Here is a 27,183-nt window from a genome sequence, read left to right on the forward strand (position 1 = left end):
AGGCTCCCCAGGGAGGCTCTTCAAGGACATGCCAATCAGGTCAGTGGGAGAAGAGTCCCCCCAGAAGGACAGCATGCCAGGCAGACAGATGGTGCCCAGCTGCAGGTTAAGCGGCGTCCACTGCCTGGCCCGTCCCCGAGGGGAGCACGTCCAGGGACAGGAGCCGGAGCCCTTACCCAGACCACACAGAGCTCACAGCAGGCAGTGGGCCGGGTCAGTTCACAGCCACTTTCTTATGCTGGGATTCCGGGCCGTTCCTTCTTAGTAAGCGAGGGGCTGGGAGTGACCCTGACAGGCTCCCGGCATGGTTTCTCCACTGCTCTCTGTCTGGGGACCCCGAGCCCCTGGGTTACGGAGGATTAGGAATCCTATTAGGTGACCATGATGTGCCGCAGAGCATCCCCGACCCCTGCATTCACAGCACCCCTGAGAGGGGGCTGGTACCCTCTGATGGTGGACATACCGAGCCCCAGCCAGGAAGCAATCTGCTGTCAGCTAGGAGGGTCTCTAGGGCACAGCGTGTGCAGCCTGGGGCAGAGGCACCTGGCTCCAAGGTCAGACTGAGCAGAAGGAAAGATGGTGGCACAGTGGGGGACATCAGCTCCCTGATAGGGGCGGACAAGTGTCCCACCGGGGGCCGTGAGTGGCAGCATGGCAACCACAGGCACCGGGGCTCAGCAGCAGCCTGTCCTGGCCAGGCGTCCAGGCACCCCAGATCCCGGCTGGGTGTCCACGGAGCCCCAGGTCCCATCCAGGCTGGGTGTCCACGGAGCCCCAGGTCCCGTCCAGGCTGGGCATCCATGGAGTCCCAGGCCCCGGCCGGGCGTCCACAGCGCCCCAGGTCCTGGCCAGGCATCCATGGAGCCCTAGGTCTCGGCTGGACCCCACTACCCACCCCCCGCCAGCCCAGCTGAGAATCAGACGTGGCAAGTAAGGCAGGAGCAAATACATCCTCTTAGCGTGAGGAATTAAAGATTGATGCCATGTCTTCATGGGCTCTGTCACAAAAAACAAACACCTCAAAACTGAATTGAGAAATCCTTTCCGTTTGCCCTGAAAAACCTCAAACTAATTAGGGTGAGAGAATGAGCCTCCCGTGCAGTCAGAGGGCCTTCCGGACTGGCCGTGGGTTGCAAGGCAGCCCGTCCAGCTTGTCTTGGTCTCCCTTTGCTGGACCTCCCGAGCCAGGACCCCGCGGCTGGGCATGGACTTTGTGCCAGACCCGCAGGGGCACAGGCCGCTCTGACAGGTGACCTGTGGTGACACCGGGCCCTTGAGGCTCCCTGATGGGGGTGGGGGCTCAGGTCAGGGGGTCTGGCGGGAGGGGGCCAATGGGCCATCTGCTGTTGCTTTGTCAGGACGCCGGCAGGATTCCCACTCACCGACACCATCTGAGCAACTCGCCAGCGCCAGTCACCCGCGGAGAAGCTAAGTGACGCCTGTGGTCTCACACAGGCTGGTGGCTGGGAGGGCCCAGCCCAGGCCTCCAGGTGCCCTGGGCTTTCTGTGCCTGTGGCCCAAGGCTCTGGGTTCCAGGAGGCACGTTACAGCCTGACCCAAAGAGGTCCCCAGCCAGCTGAAATGGGCCTTCCCCCATGAAGGACCTGAGTATGGCCCTGGGGACCTAGGGCATGGCTGTGGGCCTAGGGTGTGGCCGAGGGGACTGGGGCAGGGGTGGAGCTGGAGGGGGCAGGGGGAGGCCGAGGGAGACCAGAGCGCCAGCCCTGTGGGACCCCAGCTGCCATCCACAGCTCATGGTCCTTTCACTTCCACTGGAAGTGGGGATCTCAGAACCTTGAGGTCGCCAGTTCTTTCCTTTCCCACGGCCCAGTCCCAGATGCCAGGCTGCCCCCCAGACAGGTCTTCCTGGCCAGACCCCACAGGCTAGACGGTGCTGGCAGAGCACAGGCTGGGCGATATACAGACCGCGGCCTCCCTGGGTGCACGTGCCCCTCGTGAGCAGAGAGCCCGGGAGGCTCAGGGGTGCACGGTGGTCTCATGGGAAACGCAGGATGTGTCTAAGTGGGAAGAGACAAGGGGGAGTGGACAGAACCGCCGTGGGGCATAAGGGGCTCTTTCCACAAGGTCCAGAGCTTAGCAGCTGACCCAGCGAACCCCAGGTCTGGAGCGAGGACACAGCCTCGGGGACACGGCTCCCACTTGATTCCTTAACCCCAGGTTAAAGTACGAAGTCTCAGGCGTTCCCCGTGCAAGCGTCACCAGCCTTGGGGCCAACCCGTCCCCCTTCCCAGCCTGTCTCCACAACCCCGCCAGGGCTAATCCCGAGGGAGACCACCCACCGCGGCCGGCATGCCTTCCTGAGACTGCCGGCCAAACGCACGGCACCCGGGCTGCGCACCTGGCCGGGGTTAGGGTGCCCCCACACCCGATCCTCCTGGGGTCCGCGAGCACGGCTGCAGCAGGGAGCACGTGACAGCTGACAGCAAGACATTTCAATGAGGCCCAAGAAGTAATTACATTTCTTCAGGGACTGAACAAATGAGCTGCTCCAAGTTTATCTGCCTCAGATATCAAACACCATTAATGAGATAATAAGGGCCTTTCAATTAATGATTTGAATGGTGGGTGTAATTTGTTCCTTAATGGCAAGACTGATTCACAGGCAGGAACGAGCAGGGAGAGAGTCACTGGCAAACCCACGGTCGGCCGCAGTCCACCGCACCTGCAGGCAGCTATTCTGGCGGAGGCTTTGCAGAGACAGCTGGGCTGGGCACAGGTGGCGTCCCAGGCCGGGGGGAGTGGGGGAGATGCTCCCCTAGACACGAGATTCCTTTGTGAAAGGGGGAGGAGGGAACACGGCCCACATTCCCGGGGGGGTTGACGACCCAAGTGTTTATGACCGGGCCCAGGGTGCGAGTGCCATGCAGCCGGCCAGAGCTGCTGCCTGGTCAGGGAGAGGGCCCCGGGGGGGCACAGGTGTGGGCGCGGAGGCTGGCTGCCCTCGGGGTTCCTGCCAGCAGGGGGAGGGGCCTCCAGGCGGGGCCCGGGGAAGCCGCCACCTCCGTGCAGAGTGTCCTGAAAGCCGCCTGCAGAGCCAGGCACTGGCCCAGCACCTCCCAACCCAGGCCCAGCTGGAACTCCCCGGCCTTCCGAGGCAGCCTGTGGTGACACCAAAACCTAGACTTAGGTGGCCGGACCCTGGTGTCACACATGCAGGCTGGGGGCCCTGGGACGGCTGCCCTAGGACTTGTCCCAAGGACCTGCAGAGGCCGCACCCCTCACAAGCATATGTGCAGCCATCATCCACATCAAACATAGTTTTTAAATAAAAACACAGAAGGATTTTTGTGATTCTGCTTTGGAATTATTTCGCTGCCAGTGGCTTCAGGGGAAACCGGCTGTGGTTTCCAAGAAGTCCCGTGCACGCCCAGGGTGGGTCGTGAAGAAACGGATTCTAATCCACAGTCCGGGCTCAAGCGGCAGCAGGTCTGCATGATCGCGAGGCCGAACGGTTAGGGCGGTGCACAGGATGTTACCTGCTACAGACAGCACCTCAACACGTGCTCACGCCACTTTCTGGAGCCCAGTTTTTTCATGTCCCAAGAGTACACACAGCTTCCCGAGACCGTGGTGGCCGCCCAGCCCCAAGCTCACAAACAAACTGGGCCCTGAACGAGGCCAAATCTCCAGGTGAACTCAGCGTCCATCCCAGGGAGGTCAAGGGCTTGGTTCAAACTGAAACACAACCATGTGGTTATCTGAATATGTGTCACTTAGGGAACGTGGCATTTCTGCAAATGCCGAATATTCTCCTGCACACCTGACATACGGCACCATGCCTCCATCCATGGCCGACATTGATGGCCCATTGACGGCCCATTGATGGCCCATTGATGGCCCCCGACTAGGCTGTCAAGGAAGGGAGCAACCCCTCTCACAGAGTGCAGGACAAGAGCCATAGGCGACCAGGACAGCCAGGAGTCGGGCAGGCCTCCCAGGGAGGCCTGAAACCCTAGTCATGGGATGAGGCACAGAGGAAGGACGGCCACTCAGGTGGGTGAAGCAGGAGCCACAGGCCAGGAGGCTGCACACGCCCAGGCCAGATCATGGGAGGCCTTAGGGCAGAGCCATATTCTGTGGGCTTCATGGAGCCAGAGAGAGCTGGCTGCTGCCGAGCCTGCAGGGCGGTGGTGTGGCTCACCTGACAGCCTTGAGGACTCCCTGGTTGGGGTGGGGAGCATCCCAGGCCTCACCAACCAGGCTCTAGCAGGTGCTGTGACTGGCAGGGCAGTTGCACAGGGAGGGCCAAGCCCTGGCCTCCTCCAGCACAGGAGGCAGCCCTGCTGTGCCTGATGGGGCACCCCAGATGGGGAGGTACGAGGGCACAGCAAGATCTTCAACACAGGCAGGTAAGTGCTGCCCACTTCCCGGGAGACGGCCCTTCACGGGAGCTACTGGGATGAGTCAGTGAACGGTTCTCACAGGAACTAGGATGCCTGTTAACCGGGAGGCTGACAGAGGGGGCGTGGGGTGGAGCTGCGGCCACAGCCGTGCGTTAAGGGACTCCACGTGAGTGACACCTACACAGCCCCAACGAGGATGGGCGGGCAGCAGACGGTAGGAAAGCAGGTCTTTCTGCTGCAGAAAGTCTTTAAAGTTAAAAAATCAAGACACAGCTAGTTAGATTGGCAGAGATAAACACACTACTTAAAAGAGGCTGACAGTGGCCGCCTTCTGAGCTGGGAGGAGGTAGGGAGAAGGGCATTCGGTAAAAGGCCTCTTAGAACTTTCTGTCTTTAAAAAACAAACACATGAGGCACCTGGTGGCTCAGTTGGTTAAGCATTGGACTCTTGATCTCACTCAGGTGTTGATCTGGAGGTTGTGAGATCAAGCCCTGCGTTGGGCTGTGCAGTGGACATGGAGCCTACTTAAAATGAAATAAAATAAAAAATAAAAGTAAAAGTAAAGTAGAGTAAAAATCATGCACATGAATGGCTTTAATAAAAACCACCGTTAAAGGATGTGCTCAGAGCAAGAATACTCGGGAACGGTCCCACCCCACGCGTCTCCTCTCCCTTCCAGAAGCCTCTCTGCCGAGCTCATTACTCTGAATTGATGGAAATTCCATGTCATGAAGGGAAATTGCTGGAGCAAGATGCCATAATCCTCGGGCTCTCGGGGTCTCCACTGACGGCAGGGAGGGTCATGTAACTAAAAAGTCAACTCCATCTTACCGTGGGGCGTCAGGCTCATGCTAACCACCCGCCACTGCCGCCCAAGTGCCCAGAACGCGGAGGAACGTGCTGGCTGGGCTCATGCTTTCTCTCCAGGAGCCAGGGTGGGGGCTGGGAGCGGTCCGGGGTCTCGCAGGCTCAGGTGCCAGCAGCTCATCCCCACGGGGAAAGCGAAACTCACCGCAGAGAGAGATGATTTAATAAAAATAGAGATATGTCTGAGGACAGTCATGGGACAAAATCGATTTTCTCTAGTCTTGTGCAGACTCCCATTTCCCTCAAAAAACACCTGGTGAATTCTGATCACGGTGAGCAGGCCATGGTCAGGGGCTGGGTGATGGCAGGCAGGACCCAGCGACAGCGACAGGGGACAGGACGGGATGGCACAGGACCCCAGCTCCCCCTCCCTCAGTCTTGCCAAGCTGGCCACCACCCCTGCGGGGCTCCCTCCAGAAGGAGGAGTGGGGAGCCATGGGGTGGACGGCGAGGCAGCAGGATGGGCAGGTGGGTGGGCAGGCAAGGGGAGGCCTGAGCCCCTTACTCAGGACCCGAGTCTAGCCTGCACAGCACGGGGTGGGAGGGCCGGGAAGCCCACCTGCCCCGGGGAGAACACCCACCAGGCACGTCCCTCAAGGCCCCATCACTCGACCGTCCCAGTGGAGGACCGCATGCCAGCTTTCTGACACCAGCAGTGCCACCTGCCCTCCCGATGGTGAGGGTGTGGCTCAGCCCCAGGGGACAGCCAAATGCCACACAAACAGGGCTTTCCTCTGCAACAGTGAAAGCACAAGGGGTCTTCCTGTGGAGAGAAATCCAAACAAATTCCATGGATGGCAAAGGAGAGTTTTCCTCACAACCATTTAAGCAAAAGTCCCTGTGTGCAATGAGAAAAGGGCCGGGTGTTCAGAGGTCAAAACAGAAGCAGTTCTTTCCCCCGCTTGGTTTTGTAAGAGATTCTGGGAGTGTGTGAGTGTGTGTGTGTGCATGCAAGCATGTGCGTGTGCAAAGCCGCTCCAAGCCCCCCTATGTCCATGACCTCTCCAGCAACCAGGGAGCTCAGATGGCGGAGTGCTCCCATCTCCCCCTACCGAGGAAGCTGAGGCCCGATGCTCATAACCATCCCTTCGCTGTTCTGCCTCCCCTTCTGGGTGGGGATGGCTGCCTGGGCATGGCTCCACAGCACACACGGCCACACAAACCCCGCACAGACGCAAACACAAACCCTACACTACACACAGCCACACACCCTGCTGTATGTGGCCACACAAACCCTACACCACACAAATCTAGGCAAACCCACACAACAGCACAACCCTCACACCAGGCCACACTGCACCAGCCACACACACCCCACACCACTCTGTACACAGCCACGCAAACCCCACAGTTAAACACAGCAACCCACGGGAGCACCTGACGGCACAATAATCCACTTAAAGATTAGTTTTCAATTGACCTAATTTTGTCTTTAAAATGTCTTGAAATGATAAAGAAGGAGAGAATTGATCTTTACTTTGGCATTTCGTGACATTTGCTGCTTCAAACGAACACTGGATGAAATACAAACCACATAGAACCATTAACCCACCGAAGGGCACTCGGCCCTGCAAGACTAGTCCGGTTTGACAAAGACGCGACACCCTGCCCAGGGAGCCATTGCTGGGATGGCCTGGGCAGGACGCTGCCCCGCGAACGAACCAGCTGTCAGCAGTGAGTGCACCAGTGCAGCAGGACAGTGATGGTCTCGTCCGAGGGGACACTGGAATGCCACATGAAGGTGTGCAGAGCCACGCTCGAGTTTCTCCCTGTCAGAAGGCAAACGCTCCTTCCGTCTGTACCACGCGCTGCACGCTGGGCAGAAGGCGGCGGCCCTCGTGGGGAGGAAAGGCAGCCAGAACATCCGCACTGACTCTGACCCCTCTGGCTTCGGGGCAAAGCGGAGAGCCGGGGCGGCCCATAGCAAAGCTAAGCGGAGGTGCTGTCCAGTCCTCCCAGAAGGCAGGCCCCCAGGGGACACTCCTCGGGCTCCTGGAGGGGCTAGGGCCTCGCGGTAATCGCTGCACGGCCCTCCCGGGGCGCGAGTACTGGACACGACAGCCCCTCCCAGGCGAGTGAGCGCGGCTTCCCTCCACCTGCTCCCACACGAAATGCAAAAGCCGCAGGTGACCGTCAGAGGCCGGAGTCCACACAGACAAGGCCTGAGCTAAGAGGCATTTGCTTTGAGACCTCTCGAAGCTGCGGCAGAGGGGAGCACACGGGCACCCACGTCTGAGGCTGGAGGACAGGCCGGTGGCGAGGTCACCTCCCCACGCTCCCACCCACAGGCCCTGCACAGTCTCCACGACGCTCGGGCTCTGGCTGCTGCTGCGTTTCCATCTTTTTAAGTCGGAGATGCCCCCCCCAACACACACACACACACACACACATACACACTTTTAATGTCTTTCCCAGCTGTTTCCTGACCACAGATCTCTGAAGTGTGCAGAGGCGCCTGTAGGGAGGCCTGCAGAGTGCAGGGCTGTACCCTTCGGGGCTTGGAGGTCACGCGCTGGAATTGGGCCCAGCCTGCATGCAGACCCTGCACGGTTACTAGAGATGACCTCATCCGAGCCGCTTCCACGGAAGGGGACAGATGAAGGGGCATAAAGCTCTGACCAATGAACAAATACAGATTCTGAGAGTAACCTACCGGCTGGCTGCACAGAGCTGTTCAAGAAACCCCCAGCAGCTTGGCCACAGGGAAGGGACGGTCCCAACAGCCCGTGTGCAGCCTGTGCCACTGTTGGGGGGGGGGGGGAGGAGGAGGTGGCTCCAGAGTCCACGCACCTCCCTCTTCATGCCACCTTCTGACCTTTCACCTCCTCCCCTCGGTCCTCCTTTTAGCAAGAACTCATCCCCCTCTCAATGCACACAGGAGCCTATGGGCACTGAGGGTCCTCAGAGGGCAGGACACGGTTGTGCGTGTGTGTGAGCTGAGAGGGACATGTGGGAGCACAGGGGATCCCACTACAGAAGGACACCTGCTGCGGCATCAAGGAAGGTCCCGGATCACGGAGGCCAGCGTCCCAGAGCACTGGCTCGCAGCCGGACACCTCACTGAGCGGTCTCACCTCCTCAACCTGGGAATTAACCCAAGGGAAAAAGCCAAGTTGACCACATACTGAGAGGATGTGGAAAATTTTTTAAAAGTTCATATAAGAAAATTAAAATATCTATAATTCCACTGACTAAAAACTAAGTGATGCTAACAGTGTCATTTGCTTCTGTTCAGTGTTTCCTCTGTGCATATGACACAAACAAAATCAGGATCATTTTTATATGTAAATGTGCATACAAATACACATATTTCACATATGTGTACAGCGGTAGATATGTTGTTACATACATAGCACGCAGATGTAGACTCTACACACACACATTTATATGTGGTTGTGTATTTGTGTGTATCTTGTATGTGCCTGCATATGGAGACCACGTGTGTGTGTGCATACGTGTGCACATGTAGCTGTGCGAGCACTGTGCACGCCCATGTGCGCATCCCACACATGCATGTAGATGAAACACACATCCACACACATAGACGTATGTACATATGTGAGCGTGAGATGTGTGTAATTCCAGATCTTGCTTTTCCCTCACACGGCAATCAGCTGGGAGCATTTCCCACATCAGTAACTATTCTCTGAAGACAGAATTTGGGGCAGTTATGGAATATTCTAACCAGCAAATCCTATAACCTAGACAACTGTCCTCCTAACACTGGATATTCAGGGTATGGACAGTTTTCACAAAATTCTAAACCAGGGGAGTGACTGTGTCCAGGTAGGGCTTCTGACGTAAGTTACGAACAGCTCAACACCCCATAGGAGGAGGGAACACACCTGCACATGCCGGCTTCATCAGTGTTAAAGAACCGATGGTGTTAAAGAGCGCTGCTAATTGAGCAGGTAGCTTCTGTTTCACTTTCCAATTCTTGATTCAGGACTGGCCGATACGTTCACGCTCACCAGACAGCTGCACGAGTCTTCCGCAGACTGGCTGCTCACCTCCCTCCACCAGGGATTCGCCGCAGCTCTGCCACTACCAAAGTGGGCTACACCTGGATGCTGGGAGGCCTCTCCTGCATCCACCTGCTGCTAACTGCTGCTGGTGTTTGAGACACACAGACGTTTACGGCTGCAAGGTGGAGCCTACAATGGGTCACTCAAAGAGCTGGCATTTTCTCGGGTTAGGCACCTGGGATGCTCGCTGGCCACTGTAAATTAATGTTTTCATGTGAGGTGTTCTCCGACAAGGTAGTAGGAGCGGCAGTGGAGCCCGGATCCGGAACACCTTTCTCTCATTCCTGCTCCACTGAGAGCCAGTCTCAGGCCAGCAGGGGCCACGCACCCAGCTCTATCTGTTCTGGTTCACTTGCGAGGGTTCGGGGTTCCTCATGTCGGCAAAGGGTTTCTGATTCACCCCCACCTGCTCAGACACCTTTCCTCTCCACCCAGCAGGAAGGGGCACGGCCCTTGCCAGCAAACACCAGCACTGGTGCTAGCTCATCCCTGAAGAATCCATGCACCTAGAAAACCTGTTTTTACTGTCCCTACCATGTGTGTGTGCGCATGTGTGCACTGTATGGGGCAGGAGCAGGGGGACTTTGCTCACCCTGTATCCATCCTAACACAGAAACCGAAGTGTGCTCCGGATTGAGAGCGGACTGTCCCCAGCATCACCCACATACTGCTGCCTACTGACCACAGCTCGTCTTCAGTGAGTTAAGTAGTATTCTTTTATTTCTATTTTAGTAAGGGTAGAGTTGTTCTTTTCCTATTAAATGCAGGAAAAGCTACTATAGTTCTTAAGAGGTCATGTGATTTAACGCCACCGGCTTATCACTAGGACATCACGTCAGCAGTGAGAAGAGTTAGCACAGCAGACCCGGTTCTCAAGGGGCCTGGCTGCACAGTTGAGCCCTGGCTGGCATCTAGAACATGACTCTGGAGATAACCCCACTGGGTAAAGCTGGGGCTCCACGCCAGCCCGCAGACACTGTTCCTACAATGTTCGCAGTAAACACCAGCTTTCCTTTTGGGATCTGGAATCTTGGTGACCTGTCCCAGTAAAACCCTGGGCTCTGGGTGTCTACAAGGCTTCCCTGGACAGAGACGAGCCACCGCTCTGTGTAGACTCTGTGGGGAGGGTGTGAGGAGCTTGCACGCGGCTTCCCTTACACTGCCCCTGGGCACCATCCCCCCACGGACCCAGCTGCGCATCTCTGTGGTCGTGACAAATCTTAGCCATGAGCAGGACCATATGCTGAGGCTCGTGAGCCCTTCGAGGGAAGCCCTGCACAAGTGGGACCCCGACACAAACAGATTTATCAATAGTAAGCCACTTCAGAATTCCTGGGGAAAAATTGTTTTATGGACTATTTTTATTTAATTTATTAATGGGTTATATCTGCAGGTACTTTATTAAGGATATTTGTATTTCTACCACAAGTGAAACTAAATTCTAACTTTATGTTTATAGGTGCTGTCATTCATATTAATAAAAACCTATGTTTTTATTAATATTCATTAATGCCATCCTGGGTCAGGAGCTGGGCCAGGGCTGAGGGAGGCCAGTGAGCAGGGCTGAGACTGGTCCGACTGCACGGCATTTTCCACGGTCAGCTCCGTGTACAGACAGACACACAGGGAGCAGACTCAAGTCAATAATAATCCAGAGTGAGATGGGCCGACGTGAAGTAAGTGCCTGCGGGTGCAGCTCTGAGAAACACAGGCAAGTCTGCTCTTCTCTACATCACAGGTCACATGGCGACGGATTCTTTGAAAGTTTGAAAGAACTCACTGGAAAGACGGTTTCTGACCTCAGAACTGTATTAAAAGTAAGATTTTGGGGGCAGCCTGGGTGGCTCAGTGGTTTAGCGCCACCTTCAGCCCAGGGCGTGATCCTGGAGACCCGAGATCAAGTCCCACGTCAGGTCCCTGCAGGGAGCCTGCTTCTCCCCCTGCCTGTTTCTGCCTCTCTCTGTCTCTCATGAATAAATAAAATCTTAAAAAAAAAAAAGTAAGATTTTTGAAAATATTGGAACTTAACCCAAAATTATGGGTCTGTTTAAAGGTTGTTGTTTGTTTTGTTTTAATTTCATCTTATGGAAATGCTGGCACTTTATATTCTCCCTAAATCTCTGCAGTCTCCATTCCCAAAACGCAGGAGGGTGCCTGTTTCCGCCCGTGTAGCTGGGTCCGCATGAAGGCCGGCCTGCTTCCCTGCCGTTTGTAAACACCTTCTAAGTGAGATGTTCTTTACTCATGAGTCCATTTTCTGACCCCTTCTTTTGTGTTTACTCACTAATTCCTTTACCACCTTTATCATATGTTGACTTCATTTTTCCATATCTAACTTCTTGAGTTAAAAGATTCGTATTTTTTAAATGTTTTTACATAACAAAAGTATGCTGACTGAGAATCTGTGTTCAAACCTAACAAGGGTCATGTCCCACATGTTCTTTTTTTTTTTTAAGATTTATTTGTTATTTGAGAGAGAGCACGCACACAAGGATGAGCAGGGCAGGGGGCAGAGGGAGAGAGAGAATCGCCAGCAGACTCCCATTGAGCGCAGAGCCCGATGCAGGACTCAATCCCACGACCCTGTGATCAGGACCTGAGCTGAAACCAAGAGTCGGATGCTTGACCAACTGAGCCCCCCAGGAGACCCATGCCACACGTTCTTAAAAGCCATTCTATATTTATAGGACCACTTTCTTCCTGAGCAGCCTCCTTAATTTCTAAATGCCTGATTATTCAGTTTTAACTCTGTTAGGATCTCGCTGTAAACGATGATGCTCAGCGAACACACCCCACATTATTCTAGCTTCTCACACTTTGACATGTAGGCTGAAGTCAGATGATTCACTTTGTTAATGTTCCACAGAAACTCGCGATTTGAACAGCTAAAACTCCGCCCAGAGCTCTCAGGCCACCCCTGATTTCTGCACCCGGGTTCACAGTAACCTTTCATCCTGATCAGGTCCGCCACGTCTCCTACTACGCTTGCTTCATCCGAGTCTGTCTCTTTTAGAAAGTCTTAAATGCAAGTTTAACGTACAGACGGAAGAGCGCACAAACCAAGACCTCGTGAAGGGGCACTGTGGCACGCTCCCAGAAGTTTGTGCCCCACGATGTGTAAGTGCAGAGGCGCCACTCGGGCCACCGTCTGACATCACTCCCTCTACTTTGTTGAATGGCTCCTCCTACGACCTGATGGGGACACGGCCAGCCCGGCTTCCTTCTGAGCCACCTGCCTGTGGCCGCCCCTTCGCCTGCATGTCGACGGCCCTTAGGTCCTGGCTGCCATCCTGAGTCTGCTCCCGCACCTCTCCCTCCTGGCTCCTTGCCCCAAGTCCATCCCGGTCCTCTTCCCCAAGTGCCTGGCCCTCAGACAGGGCCCCTGTTGGGTGCTGGGAAAGCCCAGGAGGACTCCTGGCTCTGTGCTTCTCAGGCTGTCTCCCAACGGCCATCCAACCCTCGGCGCCCCACCCCAGCTCCCCTCCACCCCGCACACTCAGCACCAGCTTCACTGACTTACTGCCTGTTGTAGGGCAGATTGTACAGCATAGGGTGGGTAGGGAGGGGCCTCTCCTGAGTTCCCTGCCAGGCTCTAGGCTGCTGTGACAGGCTCCAGCTCGGGCCCCATGGCCCCCGTCCCAAGCCCTGCACTGAGCTGTCAGCAGCCCCTCTGCTCATCTGTCACCCTCAGCCACCCCACACACATTGGGGAAACTGAGTCTGGGAACAGACAGCACAGGGCCCGGCCCAGAGGGAGGGCTCCAAGGGCCTCCATTGCACCACCGAGTGGCCGTCTCATAGGACCAGGAGTATCAGAGCAGAGGCCCTGCCAATGGGTGCTGCATTCCCCCTGGTCCTGCTGGTCCCAATCAGCCACCCACCACCCACAGGCACCAAGGTGCCAGGCGTCAGGCCAGCACCCCAAGGGCCTTCTCGTGCCACCTAGGAAGCAGGTGGGAGCTCTTGCCACAACGTGGGGCACAGAGCCAGGCCAGCTCACACTGAGCACCTCTCTCTGCATGCAGGGCTTCAGGCGACGGCCGCCCCAGCTGGTCCTGCCCTGTGCTCTCGGGCTCCCACTTCCAGACCTCCACACTCCCAAGGATCCCACGGAAGGCCCAGGGCTCCACCGGAAATTCCACACTCTGCTCCCCAGAACTTCTTTACTTTCCTTACTCTGAAACACAAGGCACCAACACTGCCACCTCTTCTGAGTGTCTAAGGGACTCGCTCTCTTCAAAATCAAAACGATGCCAATTCCTGCATGGGGAGAATTTCCCAGTCTCACAGAGCACCTCAGTGTGCACGCTGCTTCCAGGCCGCAGTTCCAGGAGGCTGGCAGGACAGGAACAGCCCAGCTGGGTGCCACCCTCTCTGCCAAGCACCAGGATGGGCTTGCCAGGCCCCAGAGGCAGGGAAGGCTGGCTGTGACGGAGGACCAGCGGGCGGGGGCTGCTCAGGGCTGCCCTCGGACCCCAGGATCCTGGGGTACCAAACGAAGCAGCTTAGACTTTAGGGGATAAAGCAGATACAGTTTTAGAGTGGCTGACTTTCAACTATTTCGTGTGCTCTATGTATCAACCAGCCCAAGATGCCCGCGAAGCCAACACCCGAAGCTTTACCACACCTCCCATCAGTGAGAGGAGCACCTCAGAGGGAGCACGAAAAGTGTCACAGACAAGTCTGCAGCCCTGGAGCAGGGCGGGAGCCCCGGCAACAGGAGCCACACCAGGTCTCCGGCCACCGGACGCCCTGGGGCCAGTCCTTCATGGCTTATAGGACACATGTGCCTGACGCGGGGTGCAGAGGCACAGAGGCTCCCTCACCCACCCTCTGTGCCAGGAGCTCTCTTGCTGGGAAACACTCTGCCCCCCAGAGGCCCGGGAAGAGGCAGAGCCTGCCAGGTGCACCCCCAGGGAAGGGCCTTCCATCCAAAGACCCAACAAACCCTCGTTAGGAAAAGGCAGAAGGGGGAGAGAATCTGGGCTGTGAGCACTGAGGCTCAGAGAGCTGGGCCTGGCGGAGATGGGCGTAGGCAGTCAGTGGGAGAGCCATGCTCTGGCGCCCGCAGGTGGGCAGGGAAACTGAGTCATCTGCAGGGTTGGGGTGAGCAGGATGGCTGGTCCTCCCAGACCAGTACAAAGCTCCTGGGCACTAGGGCTCAGGGCAGGAGTGAACGCACACTCCAGAAGGGGCCTCCCTCGGTCCACAGGGCCCAGCGCCCCCACGGCCCCAGGAGGCCCTGAGGACGTTCACAGAGCGGACACAACCAGACCTCCGGCCTAGGCAAGTCTCCAGGGAACTGAACCGAGGCGGCAAAGCCCATCACCCCCTCCCCGGCACCCGCAGCAGGGGGCCTGGTGGACACCAAAGTGTCTCCTAGCTCCTGGGAAGCCTTCGTCCTCGGGAAGGATTCTGTTCCTATGGAAATGACTTACAGCAATGCTCATCTCCCAAGGGGCAAGTGACAGGTCGGCACAGAGTGAGAACGAGGGCTTTTAGCCTTTTCCCTGGAACGTTCTCTGCTGGAGACTTGGGCTCTTGGTCTGGGTCACTCTGGCCATCTGCCCTGGATGCACTCACTGTCCTAAAATGTCACCATTGCAACCTCCATTTCCCCCCACACTCACCAGGGCCCCGGGGGCTCTTTGTTTCACTCCTGTTCTCCTATTTCCTCTCCCATTTGGTTCAGGCCTCCACAACACCCTGCCGTGTTTGTACCATGCGCGCCATCCAACCCCCTGCCCCTGAAGCCCCGGCTCCTCCCCTGCTCCCCACGCTAATCTCAAGCTCCTGAGCAGGACTCTGGGAAGGCTGGCAACCCACTTCAGGCAGCTGCCCAGGCCTATCTTCTGACCAGCACCAGGCATTGTCTCCAGCCAAAGAGCAAACACACAGGCTTCTAGAAACAGTGGTAAAATGTGGTGGCTAATGAACAGTGGGACTTGGCATCACAACTCCCAAGCCGCCAGGATCGCCGCTGCCTGGGGTCACCTGCCACGCGGTCCCCTCACGTGGGCTCTGTGTGAGGAGTGGGAAGACGGGCAGCCCAGAAGGGCCAGGGGCAAGGCCGGCCGGGCACCCCCAGACCAGGGGGGATCACAGCCCTGTGTCAGCCCCTTCGTGGTGCCTGGCACATTTCCCATGACCTGAGTCACCCCCTGGGAAGAGGGTCCTGGGGGCACTGTCCCTCTCTGGGGAGAGGGAAGACACAGAGGGCAGAGTGGCCAAGCCCCTCGTGCAAGGTCTCTCCCCCGAGCAGACCTGAGGTGCCCACCCTCAGGCACGTGTGGCTCAGGGCCACCCAGGGCTGGGGGGCAAGAGTGGTTTCTGGGGCAGTGAGGAGACTCATGTGCAGCACCCCACAGTCACAACCTCCCATCGCCCCCGAGTTCCATCACACCAGGTGGAGCCAGGAGGGAGCCAGTGAGGATCCTGGTCACCTGCTCTCACCTGGAGAACCTGGGGAGTCAGCCTAAGCACAGGGGCATGTGCAGGCCAAGGTCACACCATGGCTAGCCACGGTGCCCCAGGGAAGCTGGGCCCTTCTCCCTCAAATAAACAGCCAGCTGTCCTGGGCCCGTGTCTGGCTCAGCCAGCAGTGTCCTCCCAAACCTCCCATACGGAGCCAGGGAGCCACAAGGCTGAGCAGACTGCTGTGACCCAGGGCCATCGGGTCCCTCACTTAAAAGCCACAGAATGAAGTAGCCAGAGTGACCCCCAGCCAGGTGGGGCAGAGCCTGGTCCCTGGTCCCCACGCTGGTGTTCTCTTCAGTGTAGCTGGGAGGCCTCAGCTTCCCAGGTCACTGGGCAGAAGGCCCCAGGCACCTGGGGCCACAGTGGCTAGCACCCAGTGGAGGGGTCAACACCGCCCCTGGTTCTCAGGCCACCAGGTGGAGGCCCACTTGGGGTAGGGACGGGACAGGCTGGCACTCCGCCCCACAGAGCCCCAGTCGAGCACTGAGCTGATGAGTGGGTGCCAGTGTGGCTCTCCACTAAGTCGTGGAGGCAAGTGGCCCAGAAAGGCTAAGCGACCCACCTGAGTCACACAGCTGTCAGGTGGCCAGGCGCCCTGGCCGTCGGCTCATGGGCCAGCACCTCCCCTGGCGCATCACAGCCCCGCAGCCACCCCCGGTGGCACAGCTCACACCTGGCGAGCATGGCCTGCGCGTTCCTGGGTTTGCCGAGGTTCCAGGAGATAAGGCTCCCAGCCCGGGCTCGGAAGCCCTGGATGACAGCGGAGAAAATGAAGCACAGACCCTTCTGAGGAGGCATTTACTTACCTGGAAATCCTTTTCTTCCAGAATTTCCTTCCTCCATCTCACCAGGAAAGCAGCGCAGACGTACAAGTGGAAGTGAGAGAAGCCCTCGGGTTCCGACTGCAGGAGAGAACACAGGGGCCGTGAGCACGCCTGCAGGACTGCGCGGCCACCAGCGGTCAGAGCCCCAGGAGGGCGCAGACAGCCCAAGCATGCGTGACTTGTTCTTGCCCCCTTAACATAAATCCAGGCTTCTGATTGAAGAGGATGTGAGCAGGCTGTTCCTCTGCGTCTCCTGCACGGGTGACAGCCAGCAGTAATGAGGGCAGACCCGTGAGCGCACCTTCTGTGCCACGACCCGGGGTGGACACCTGCCCACAGAGGCCGGGTCACTGGCCGGGGCCAAACTGTGGTCCTTGCTCCCCCGAGGGCGCCCCCAGGGAAGTGAAGCCAACGGAAGTGGTGGGCTGGCGTAGTGTAGGGGGGCTCCATGCACCTGCTCCTACCCCACCGCTCCTCAGCAGGCCAACGCCCCCTTCCCACCGGGGGTTCAGCTCACCCCCTCTTCAGGGCCCCCCGCCTCCCATGCCTGGCCTTAGTTCAGGCGCATATCACCAACTCCTGAAACCTGGCTTTTCCCATCCTCATACAACAGAATTGGGTTACAAATCAGTAACCAAAGAAAGCTAAAAAGTCCCAAACAAATTTAAAATGAACCACGTATGTTTATAGATTTTAAAAACATGCTAATAAGTAAGCTACGGTTCAGACAAGTAAATCATAAAATGAGGCAGAAAATTCTTAGAATTCACAGAGAGTGAAGAGATTATTCAGCTGCAAAACGCAGCTACAGTAGGGCTCACAGAAGACAGTTCACAGCTTCAAATGCTTGCTTGTGTTGAAAATGAAATATAAATATGGTATTAGTCTCCAGTAGGATCCAGCCACAAGGGCAGCAGGGATTCAAAGAAAGCTGGGGCAGTATGAACGCGTTTGAAAACTCAGATGACAAATTCTTAGAGAAAGAAAAATTTTCGGGGATGCCTGGGTGGCTCAGTGGTTTAGTGCCTGCCTTCAGCCTAGGGTGTGATCCTAGAGTCTCAGGATCTAGTCCCACATCGGGCTCCCTGCATGGAGCCTGCTTCTCCCTCTGCCTGTGTCTCTGCCTCTCTCTCTCATGAATAAATAAATAAAATCTTAAAAAAGAAAAAAAATAAAAATTTTCAAAAATTGTGAAAAAGTCTGAGGAGTTTAAAATCTGAATCAGGAATCCACATATTCCCACAAGGAAAACAGCAGGCCTAGGCTGTTTTCCAGGGGATGCCAAGCAAGTGTGCCAAGGGGGGCAGATGTCCTAGTCTGATAGGAGTCTGAGCGTGGAAACAGGGAGAAAGAGGCAGGCACAGACTTCCTGCTTAACCTGGACACAGGGGCAGTTCAAGAAAGGACGAGAGGCCAGTCTCAACAACATGGATGTGGAAATGCTCTAAATGAAAGATGAGCGAACGGGACCTAACTGCAATGAAAAAACATAATACACTGTGACCAGATTGAGGTTATCTGGGAACGCAAGGTTGACAAGGCATAAGGACCTGAGTATACAGATGTCACTCATCCCATGAACAGATGAAACGGAAACGATCTTATCACCTCCACCAGTGATAAGCATCTGACGAAGTTCCATAAATACCCACAGCAAGGACTCTAGTGAATTAGGGCAAGTGCTCTAACCTGCTCTGTGTTATTATTTACCCAAAAGACTTAGGGGAAAGCGGGCTTCATTATCGGGGCTGAAGTGTGCAAAGCAGGGGTCCCTGCTAGGTAAGGCTGTGTGGGAGGGTCGTGCCTACACCGTCAGCACTTCTCGGAATGCAGTGAAGTCAGACTCCAGCTCCAGTGTCTCTCCTTCCCTCCTCCCTAGCACTCCACACTCAGCCCTCCTGCCTGCCGGGGACCTCCACGTCTTGTGTGGTAAGAGAATGTGATTTAGGGGGCGCCTGGGGGGCTCAGTCAGTTAAGCATCTGACTCTCGGTATGGGCTCAGGGTCATGGGATGGAGCCTGAGTCTGTTTAAGATTCTCTCTCTCCCTCTGCTCCCCACCAACCCAGTGCGCTCCCTCACTAGCGCTGTCACTCTCTCTCAAATAAATAAATAAATCTTTACAAAGAGAATGTGATTTAGATGATGCTGATTCTTTTGTTTGTTTAGATTTTTTGGAGTAGAAGACAATTAGCTTCCACAAATGCCCCATTAGGTAGCACAGTTAGAGATCAAACGCACCCTGGAGCCAGAGAGTGCCTAGGTTTGAGCCCTGGTTCTGCCACTTATTAGCTATGTGATCAAGACAAAGTATCTGGCCTCCTCGTGCCTCAGTTTCCCCATCTGTGAAATATTACGAAGATTAAGTAAATTAAACAATGTAAAGTACGTAGGATAATGCCTGGAACACAGTAAATAGTATGCAAATGGCAGCTATTGTCACCAGGTGTGTGTTAAAACAGTATATATTCTGGAGTTCTTGGATACAATATCCTATATGTGTCCATTAGGTATATTTAATCAATAGTGTTGCTCAGATCTCCTATAAATCCTTATAGACTCTGTCTCTTTGTGAGCTATTAACAAGAGAAGTGTGTTAAAAAATCCCATTACAACAGTGCATTTGATTTCTCCTTACAGTTCTGCCGATCTTTGGTTTATATATTTGGAAACTATGTTATTACATGCATACAAATTTTAAATTATTTTATCTTCCTGGTGTAGTGAACATCATGAATATACATGATCTCCTTTATCTCAAGTAATGATTTTGCCTTAAAGACTTTTGGAAGGGGGGGCCAAGGATATGATATAACCATAACTACTTTCAACTTTTGTTGGGTTCGTTTATCTTAAGCAGCTCTTTTTGAGATACAACTGACATACAATAAATTTACATATTGAAAGTATATAATTGCCTAGGTTTTGATATATGTCTACACCTGCGGAACACTTCCTCTACTTCTGTACAGAGAGGACCTATGACGTGTGCTTTTGTCCAGCTACCTTCACTGAGCATTATTACTTTGCGACTCAGCCGTGTTGCTGCATGGCCACCGCCTGTGACTGCTCAGTAATATTTCATTGCTACCTGTGAGTGCTTGTTCACCAGAGCTGCTTGCCTGTTGACAGACACGGAGTTGTTTTGGGTTTGGGGCCACGACAAATTCAGCTGCTGTGAATGTCTGTGTATCAGTCTTTGTATGGTTATATGCCCTTACTTTTGTGGGATAAATACCGAGGAGCAGAAAGCTCATCACATGGTAGCAGTACTTCAACTTCGAAGACCCTGCCCAACTATCCGCAAGGTAACTGCACCACTGGACATTTCCACCAGCAGCAGAGGGAGTTCCTGTTATCACTCCATGGCCAATAGATGAAACGGTCAGTGTTTTTAATATTAGCCACTCTCGTGGGCAAGTGGTAGGATCTCACTGTGGTGTTAATTTACATATTTATATTCCTCTAATGACTAATGATTTTCAACATCTTGAATGTACTTACAGACATTCTTGATGGAGTGTCTGTTCAGCTTTTTTCCCTGGGTCGTTTGTTTCTATTGTTGAGATTTGAGCAACTTTCTGGATACTCTAAATACAAGTCTTTGATCAGCAACGTGCTTTACAAACACTTCTCTCTGCCTATAACGTATCTTTTATCCTCTTGACAATGACTCTTGAAGAGCATGAATTTTAAAGTTTGATGACGTTCAATCTATCGCTTTGTTCTTTTATGGATATTGCTTTTGGTGTCATTTCTAAGAAATCTCTACCTAACCTAAGGGCGTAAAGGTTTTCTCCTGAAATAGTTTTAAGCTTTACATTTAGTTCTGTGATACATTTTGAATTATGTTATACGAAAAAAAATGTTATAAAAATGTTATACATTTTGTATATGGTGTATGGTAGCGGTTGAAGTTCATTTCTAAACACACGGATATCCAACTGCTCCAGGATTTGTTGAAGACTATCCTTTCTCTGCTGAGTTAACAACCGGGTAGTGCTAGTCTTCTAGTTTTGCTCTTTGTCAAAGTTGATTTGTCTATTCTAAGTGTTTTGCACGTCCATAAAAATTTTAAAGCCAGTCTGTCAATTTCTCCAAAAAGCTTGCTGGGATTTTACTGGAGTTGCACTGAATGTATAGATCAATTTGGGGGAATCGTATCTTAACAGCATTGAGTGCCCTGACTCATGAACATGGTATAGCTTACCACTGACTTAGGTCTTCTTTAATTATTTGCAGCAATGTTTTATAGTTTTCAGGGTACAAGTCGGTTGCATCTTTTGTTAGATCTTCTCAAAGCAGCTTATATTTTGACACAATTAAACTAGTGTTTTGAACAAAAATAAAGTTGATTAAAGACTTTAATGTGACAGCTAAAACCATAAAATTCCTAGAAAAAAACATACGCAGTAATCTCTTTGACACCAGCCATAAAAACATTTTTTCTGGACATGTCTCCTCTGGCAAGGGAAACAAAAGCAAAATTAAACTATTGAGACTACACCAAAATAAAAAGCTTCTGCACAGCAAAGGAAACCATTCACAAAACAAAAAGGCAGCCTACTGAATGGAAGAAGATATTTGCAAATGACACATCTGATAAGAGGTTAACATCCAAATTATATAAAGAACTTACACAACTCAACACCAAAAACACTGTTAATTGTACTTGAAGTTTAAAAAATACTAAGTTAAATTTTAAAATAAAAATGGTAACTTTAAAAACTTTAATTTCTGATTGTTTGTTGCTAGTTGCTGAGATAGAATTTGCCTGGAGCATTTTCTTCATCCTTTAATTGTACTCTTCCTGTGTCATGAAATTTCTCTTATAACTACTACAATATTGGATTTTTAAAAATCCAGACATGGTCCCTATGGAGTTGAGTTCCTGCTGACTGTGATTCCTGATATATTCAGAGTAATTCTCATTCTTTTACTTTCAAATTTATAATTATTTCACTTTTTGTATTATTTTCCTTTCTTGTTTATAACTAGACTGATTTACTTTTCCCCCTTATCCTAAAGCCCTACACTAACTATTCTGGAAGTTACTGAATTGTTTCTATTATTTAGTTATTCTATAAATGTTAACATGCATGTTTAACTTAGGGTCTAAGATTAATCATCTTTATTACCTTCCCAAACAACACAGAGGTGAGGAGTATCTTCATTCCAGGCATACCAAAGATGCACACAGATCTTATGTTCCCTAGTGAGATGCTAATATTGGCCAAGATCTTAGTTCTATCTTTGTTTTTTAACATTACAAATTCGGATACTCTCTTTTTTTTTTTTAAGATTTTTATTTCTTTATTTGGGGGGGGGGGCATGAGCAGGGGGCAGTGACAGAGGCAGAGGGAGAAGCAGCCTCCCCACTGAGCAGGGAGCCCAAAGCGGGACTCGTCCCAGGAACTGGGATCACGACCTGAGCCAAAGGCAGATGCTTCACCAACTGAGACCCAGGTGCTCATCAGACACTTTTTTTTTTTTTTAATCAGACACTCTTCTTATCGTTGTTTCATACATCAGTGCTTAGAGCTACTCACAACTTCACCTTTTCCTGATGATTCCTTTCCTAGACCTTTCTTCTGAAATCAGAAATGGAACCGTTAGCAGCTCCTTCAGTGAGAGGGTCTTTGGGCAGCAGACCCTCTCAGTATTCCTGTCTAAAAAGTGTCTTTATGTCCTTCTCTCTCCTGGAAGGTAGTTTTGCTGGATACACGAGGCCACATTGGCTCTCATTTTTAAAGAGGTTATGGCACCATCTTCTGGCCTCCACTGTTTAACGCTCCATCTGCCGTCCTCCCTGCACAAGACACCTAACTTTTCCTCCACCTGCCTTGCAGGTACTCGGTATTGGGTGCTCTGTCATTTCCATACACTGTCTGTCCCACCAGGGATCTCTCGGGCACCCTGAGTTCTCAGAGGAGGGCGCTTCCATCAATCTGGGAGACATCATCACTCATCCCTCCGCATTCTCTTTCATTCCTCAGAGCCTGGATTGGGTAGAGTTGAGGCCTTTTCTCTAGTCTCTATTTCGCCAAAGTTCTGTCTCCTGGGAGAGGTACTTTCTAGGCGTCCCTCTTCTAGCTCATTAGTCAGCTCTCCGATGTATCACAATTCCTGGGCATCACATCCAATAAATTTGAAACCAGTCTCTTTTCTCACACCTGCCCCAGAAATTGTGATCATTTCCTTTCCGTTGTGCTTGTGTTTAGTATGCTCCTCTCCTTGATCTTAAGCCCAGTGAGCTTATTGTCTGGCTCATCTCCGATAACCCTACAGTCCGTGAGGTCTCTCTGTAGTTTGTTTTCTCTGCGGATTCTTGCTCCCTGTGGCCTGCTTCCTTGTTCTTTAGTGGGATTCCCCCTCTGGACCTTATGTTCCTTGGAACTTTCAACTGCTGGAATTCTTTGAAGCTTGCATCAAACATGATTTTCTTCAGGGGAAAAAACTGTATTTACTTCTACCTGAATCTAAGCACACTATTAGCCAAAGACTACTTTCAACTAAATTTTCAGCTTGAAATTTTTTAGGATAAGTAGGTCATGTACATTAGGGTTCCAAACCCATATGAATCCAGGACTGTGGTAGCATCTCTAAGGGGAAGCATTTTCATTCCTTTTCCTTTAACTTCCAGGGCCAAAGCCAAGAAAGGCAAACACCAGCACCCGCTTGGTGTCTGGACGGTCCCCAGGGTTTGTCTCCCACCCGTGGCTCGCTCCAACATAGTTATAGACCCTAAAAATTAATTGGCTGATTCCCGGTGGGCACCTGCTTTGATGTTGCCCCCTTCTCTCTCTAGACTTACATTTTCTTATGATTCCTGACCAATGACAGTATCCTTTCCTTTGTGCTTATGTCTCTAAAGAGCACACAGGCGTCCTTCAGTGTATTCTGGGACACCAAGTTCACCACGCTGCCAGAATGAGCGGCTCTGCCCTATTGGTTTTCTTCAAATCAAAGGGACTATTAGCATTTAAAACTTCTGTGTTAGAACTGAAGCCAACTAACACTTCCAACTTGGTAAAACGCTGCAAGGGGGCCTGTAACACCCACAGCACTGACCTCTCGGTTCGCAGTTGGGTCCCTGCAGCCACCTGCACCCTATAACCAGGATGCCCTCTCCATGGACTCTTGGCTCATCATGGTATTATTCCTAAATGTCCACTGCCTTTAGGAGAACATCCAAACTACTTAACGTGACACAATCCTCTGACATCAGGGGCCCTACCCCCACTTCCCACCTGACATTAGACCCTCTCAATCTCCTCTAAAACGCCAGACCCTTCTAGCCTCACCTCCGCTTTTTTCCCCGCTGCCACTCCCCCCGCAGCTAATACTTCCTGAGTTTCTCAGCCACAGAAACAGTATTCATCCCTCAAGGTCTTTCCTGTGCCTCCCAGGAGCCCGGCCAGCTGTCTGCTGCGGCGCCTGCCACGCTGCGACCCTCGAGGCTCACCTGTCCTTTCTCCCACCACCCTGGGAGCCTCTCCTTTCCTGACCGCCTATCCTTCCCCAGCCCTGTCCCAAGCCCCACAGCAGGAGCAAAGACTGAAGTCACACACACCCAAGCCTACTCACCTGGGTGCACAAGGGAAATGGGCAGGCGTGACTCTGAGAACAAATGTAAAGACACGTGCCTTTCTCTTTGCAGAGACTGAAGGTGACCAAGCAGAAAACAGGGCCCTAAGGCCTTTGGGGAAGCAGCCCTGGCGGCTCAAGACTGCTGATTAGTATTGCAAAGCCTGAGGAAAGAAAGTCTCCAGGAGTATTTAGGGATGTTCCCGAACGATGACTTCTCTAAGGAACCCTGTTTACACTTTTAATTTGATTAGGGGCCTTTGATTGAAGGGCATGCCTCAGTCAGCCTGAGCCCTGCCCTAGGCCTGCCCTGGTGCCAGCCCTCGCTGGGACTCACAGGCTGGCTGGCCGGGTGAGCCACTGCCCCACGAGACACCCCTGGGGGTGAGCAGGATGCTGAATGAGCCACACTTCCGGAGGCACACACCACTAGGGGAAAACGGGGTTTTACAATGTCACTTAAATGGATTATTTGTCTTTGATGACTTGGTAAATTATCGTAAAACAGCAAGTTAATAAATAAAAAAATTCATATCATAATGGAAAAAAGGGAAAAAAGAAAAAAAAAAAAGAAAAAAGGCTTCTGCTTTAATGAAGCTTAACTCGGACAGTAAGTACCAGCAGCCACACGGGGCATCGTCAAGAGGCTGGGTCTCAGAGGCGGTGGCCCACTGCTCACCCCGGCCCCCGCCGGCCCCACTCAGCATGGAGGGACCAAGGGACGCCCACCATCTTCCATCTTCGGGGTCTGGTACAGCCAAACAGGCCCTTCCTGACTGGTGCAAAGTCAGCCAGGTTGACAGGCATTTCCAAAGGAGAAACAGAGCTCTGGAGGGAAGAGGAGGTGACTTTGACGGCACCCCTGGTGCATGTGGCAGGTGGGGGGCTAGGTGACCAGGGTGCCATCCACAGGGAAGCACACCACTGGGGGCTGGGAAGGTGTCCCCCCCGGTGCCCTGGGGGAACTAGGTGAGTGGGGACAGGCCACCTGCGGGGTCACAGCCCCTCTCTACTGCCATGTCAGCCTGCACCAGCTCCTGTCCCACCTCCTCTGGGGCCCGTGCTCCTGCCTGCCCTGCCACACCTCCCAGCCCAGGGCCCAGCCTGCCGCGGCAGAGCCTGGGAGCTCAGCTCATGGCTCCCCTCCTACAGATGGGAAGACACACAGGGACCTCGAGCAACTTGCCCAGGTCATCATGCAGGACTGCAGATGGTGAGCCGCCTGCGAGCAGCACCCCTGACAACAGGGGTCACCATTGGGAACCATCCTGCCCTCATGACATCAGCTCTTGTTTCGGTTGGCAGGGGTGGTGCTGGGTGGCGCCCTCCCGCCGGGCTCACATGGTCCACCAGCCACCAGGCGCTCCACCGCCTGACCCCACTCTTTCTGCACACCCCACACACCTTCCCACCCTCTCCAACACTTCCCTCCCATCTGGAAATGAGCTCACATGGGACCGTGACCGGCCGGCCTCTCTTCCTGTGGCTTTTCCTCCCAGCAGCCTTCGAAGCTCTCAGCGACAGGGCACACGTTTTACTGTCTTGACACCCTGCACAGCACAGCACAGAGTCTGCGGCAGGACTCCTGGTTTCTCAAAGCAGAACTCCCACCTCTGCAGGGGCCCTGGCAACGCTGCCCCGTGACCGGCCGGGTAAGCAAGGGCTTTGCCCCGGAGCGCTACGCTGCGGGAACAGGGACTGAAGATGTTCACCTCCAGGAAGCCTCCAGCACAGGGTCTAGTCCCTCGACGCAGACCCGACAAGTCATGGGCCAGCCCCTGACCATCCTTGTGGTCGTGGGCTTCTCCCTGCCTGGGGTGAGAGAAATGCTCACCCCGGTATTCGCAGAACCATCCGCCCTGTCCTCACAGGAAGTCCTAGCCTGAGCACAGGACACAGCAGTTGGCACAGATGACATGTCACCCAGAGCTGTATGACTCCCTGGGGACCATTTTTACCCCAACAAGTGAGGACTGTCCATTATCATAAGGTGATGGGCCACAGGGAGGAATCCCCCAGGACCGCCAGGCCACCACCGAGTGGCATCTAAGAGGCGTGATATACCTGCAGGGGTGAAGCAGGTCGGGCTTCCGCTGCACTAGCCCTGGGTAACGTGTCCAGTCCCTGCACCATCCAGCCCTGCAGTGTACATGCAGCCTGGTACCAACAGAACAGCGAGCTCAGGGCTGTGTTTGGACAGGCTTCACACTGGCCCGCTACTTCTTTGGAAAACAAGTCTCTTAAAATGCTCACTCAGAATAAAGTCAGGATTCTGAGGACAGGGAATTATGGAGGTCAAGGAGAAACTGTGTTCCTATAACTAATAACATTTTAAAAATCCTAAATCTCTCTAGCTGAGGAAGAGACAATCCATATAAGTGCCCAGTTGCACTTGGAAATGACCATAAAAGAGCCCCCAGCCCACTGCAATTGGATCAGACAGCTACAATCTCCAGGTCCTAAGGCTTTACTGCCTCCAGTAAACTGTACCTAATAAACTGGGCAGCATGCCACAGAACCTGCTCCAAAAGAAAGCTGCACAGTGAGGGACACCTATGTCACTCCCGGGGGACCCCTAGCACCCAGCGCCCCATCCCCACACATATACCAGGCAGAGGTGATGATGAAAAGACATTAAGACAGGCCCAAACCATGGGCGGGCAGCAGCCCTTGGGAGTGTGGAGCCTACCGCCTAGCAGAATTTTCACTGGGGAGAAGGATGGGAGCACTCAAGAATGCATCACACCAAATAAGTGCAAGACGTTTATGGAAAAGACACAGATTCTCCGAAAGACGGAAGGGAAAACCTAACTAAATGGGAGTTATACCAAATTAATGGGAAAAAGATTCAATACTGAAAAGAGGTCAATTGCCTTCCATTTTAATGTACAAATTCAATGTGTCTCTAATAAAAACTTGGGTCATTTCGTACCGATGAAGCTTATTCTGAAGCTGACACTGAAGAGCAAAGGACCAAGAATAGGAAGACAACCCCAAGATGAAAAAATAGGATGAAGATTTACATCTCATATTGAGGCAC

The 27,183-nt window shown here is 53.3% G+C and overlaps 1 protein-coding gene across 3 annotated transcripts in view; it reads right to left on the reverse strand.

The window, feature by feature from the left end:
- Window positions 1–27,183, reverse strand: part of TBC1D22A (TBC1 domain family member 22A) — a 334,160-nt gene that overhangs the window by 19,217 nt on the left and 287,760 nt on the right. For 2 of the 3 annotated variants that reach the window (XM_038550205.1, XM_038550203.1), the window contains one exon: window positions 16,541–16,636. The exons of the other annotated variant lie outside the window; for it this stretch is intronic. In XM_038550205.1, the coding sequence (XP_038406133.1) occupies window positions 16,541–16,636 (96 nt within the window). The remainder of the gene's footprint in view (window positions 1–16,540; window positions 16,637–27,183) is intronic. 3 annotated transcript variants of the gene reach the window in all.

Source organism: Canis lupus, chromosome 10, assembly GCF_011100685.1.
Source record: "Canis lupus familiaris isolate Mischka breed German Shepherd chromosome 10, alternate assembly UU_Cfam_GSD_1.0, whole genome shotgun sequence".
Taxonomy (NCBI): Eukaryota; Metazoa; Chordata; class Mammalia; order Carnivora; family Canidae; genus Canis; species Canis lupus.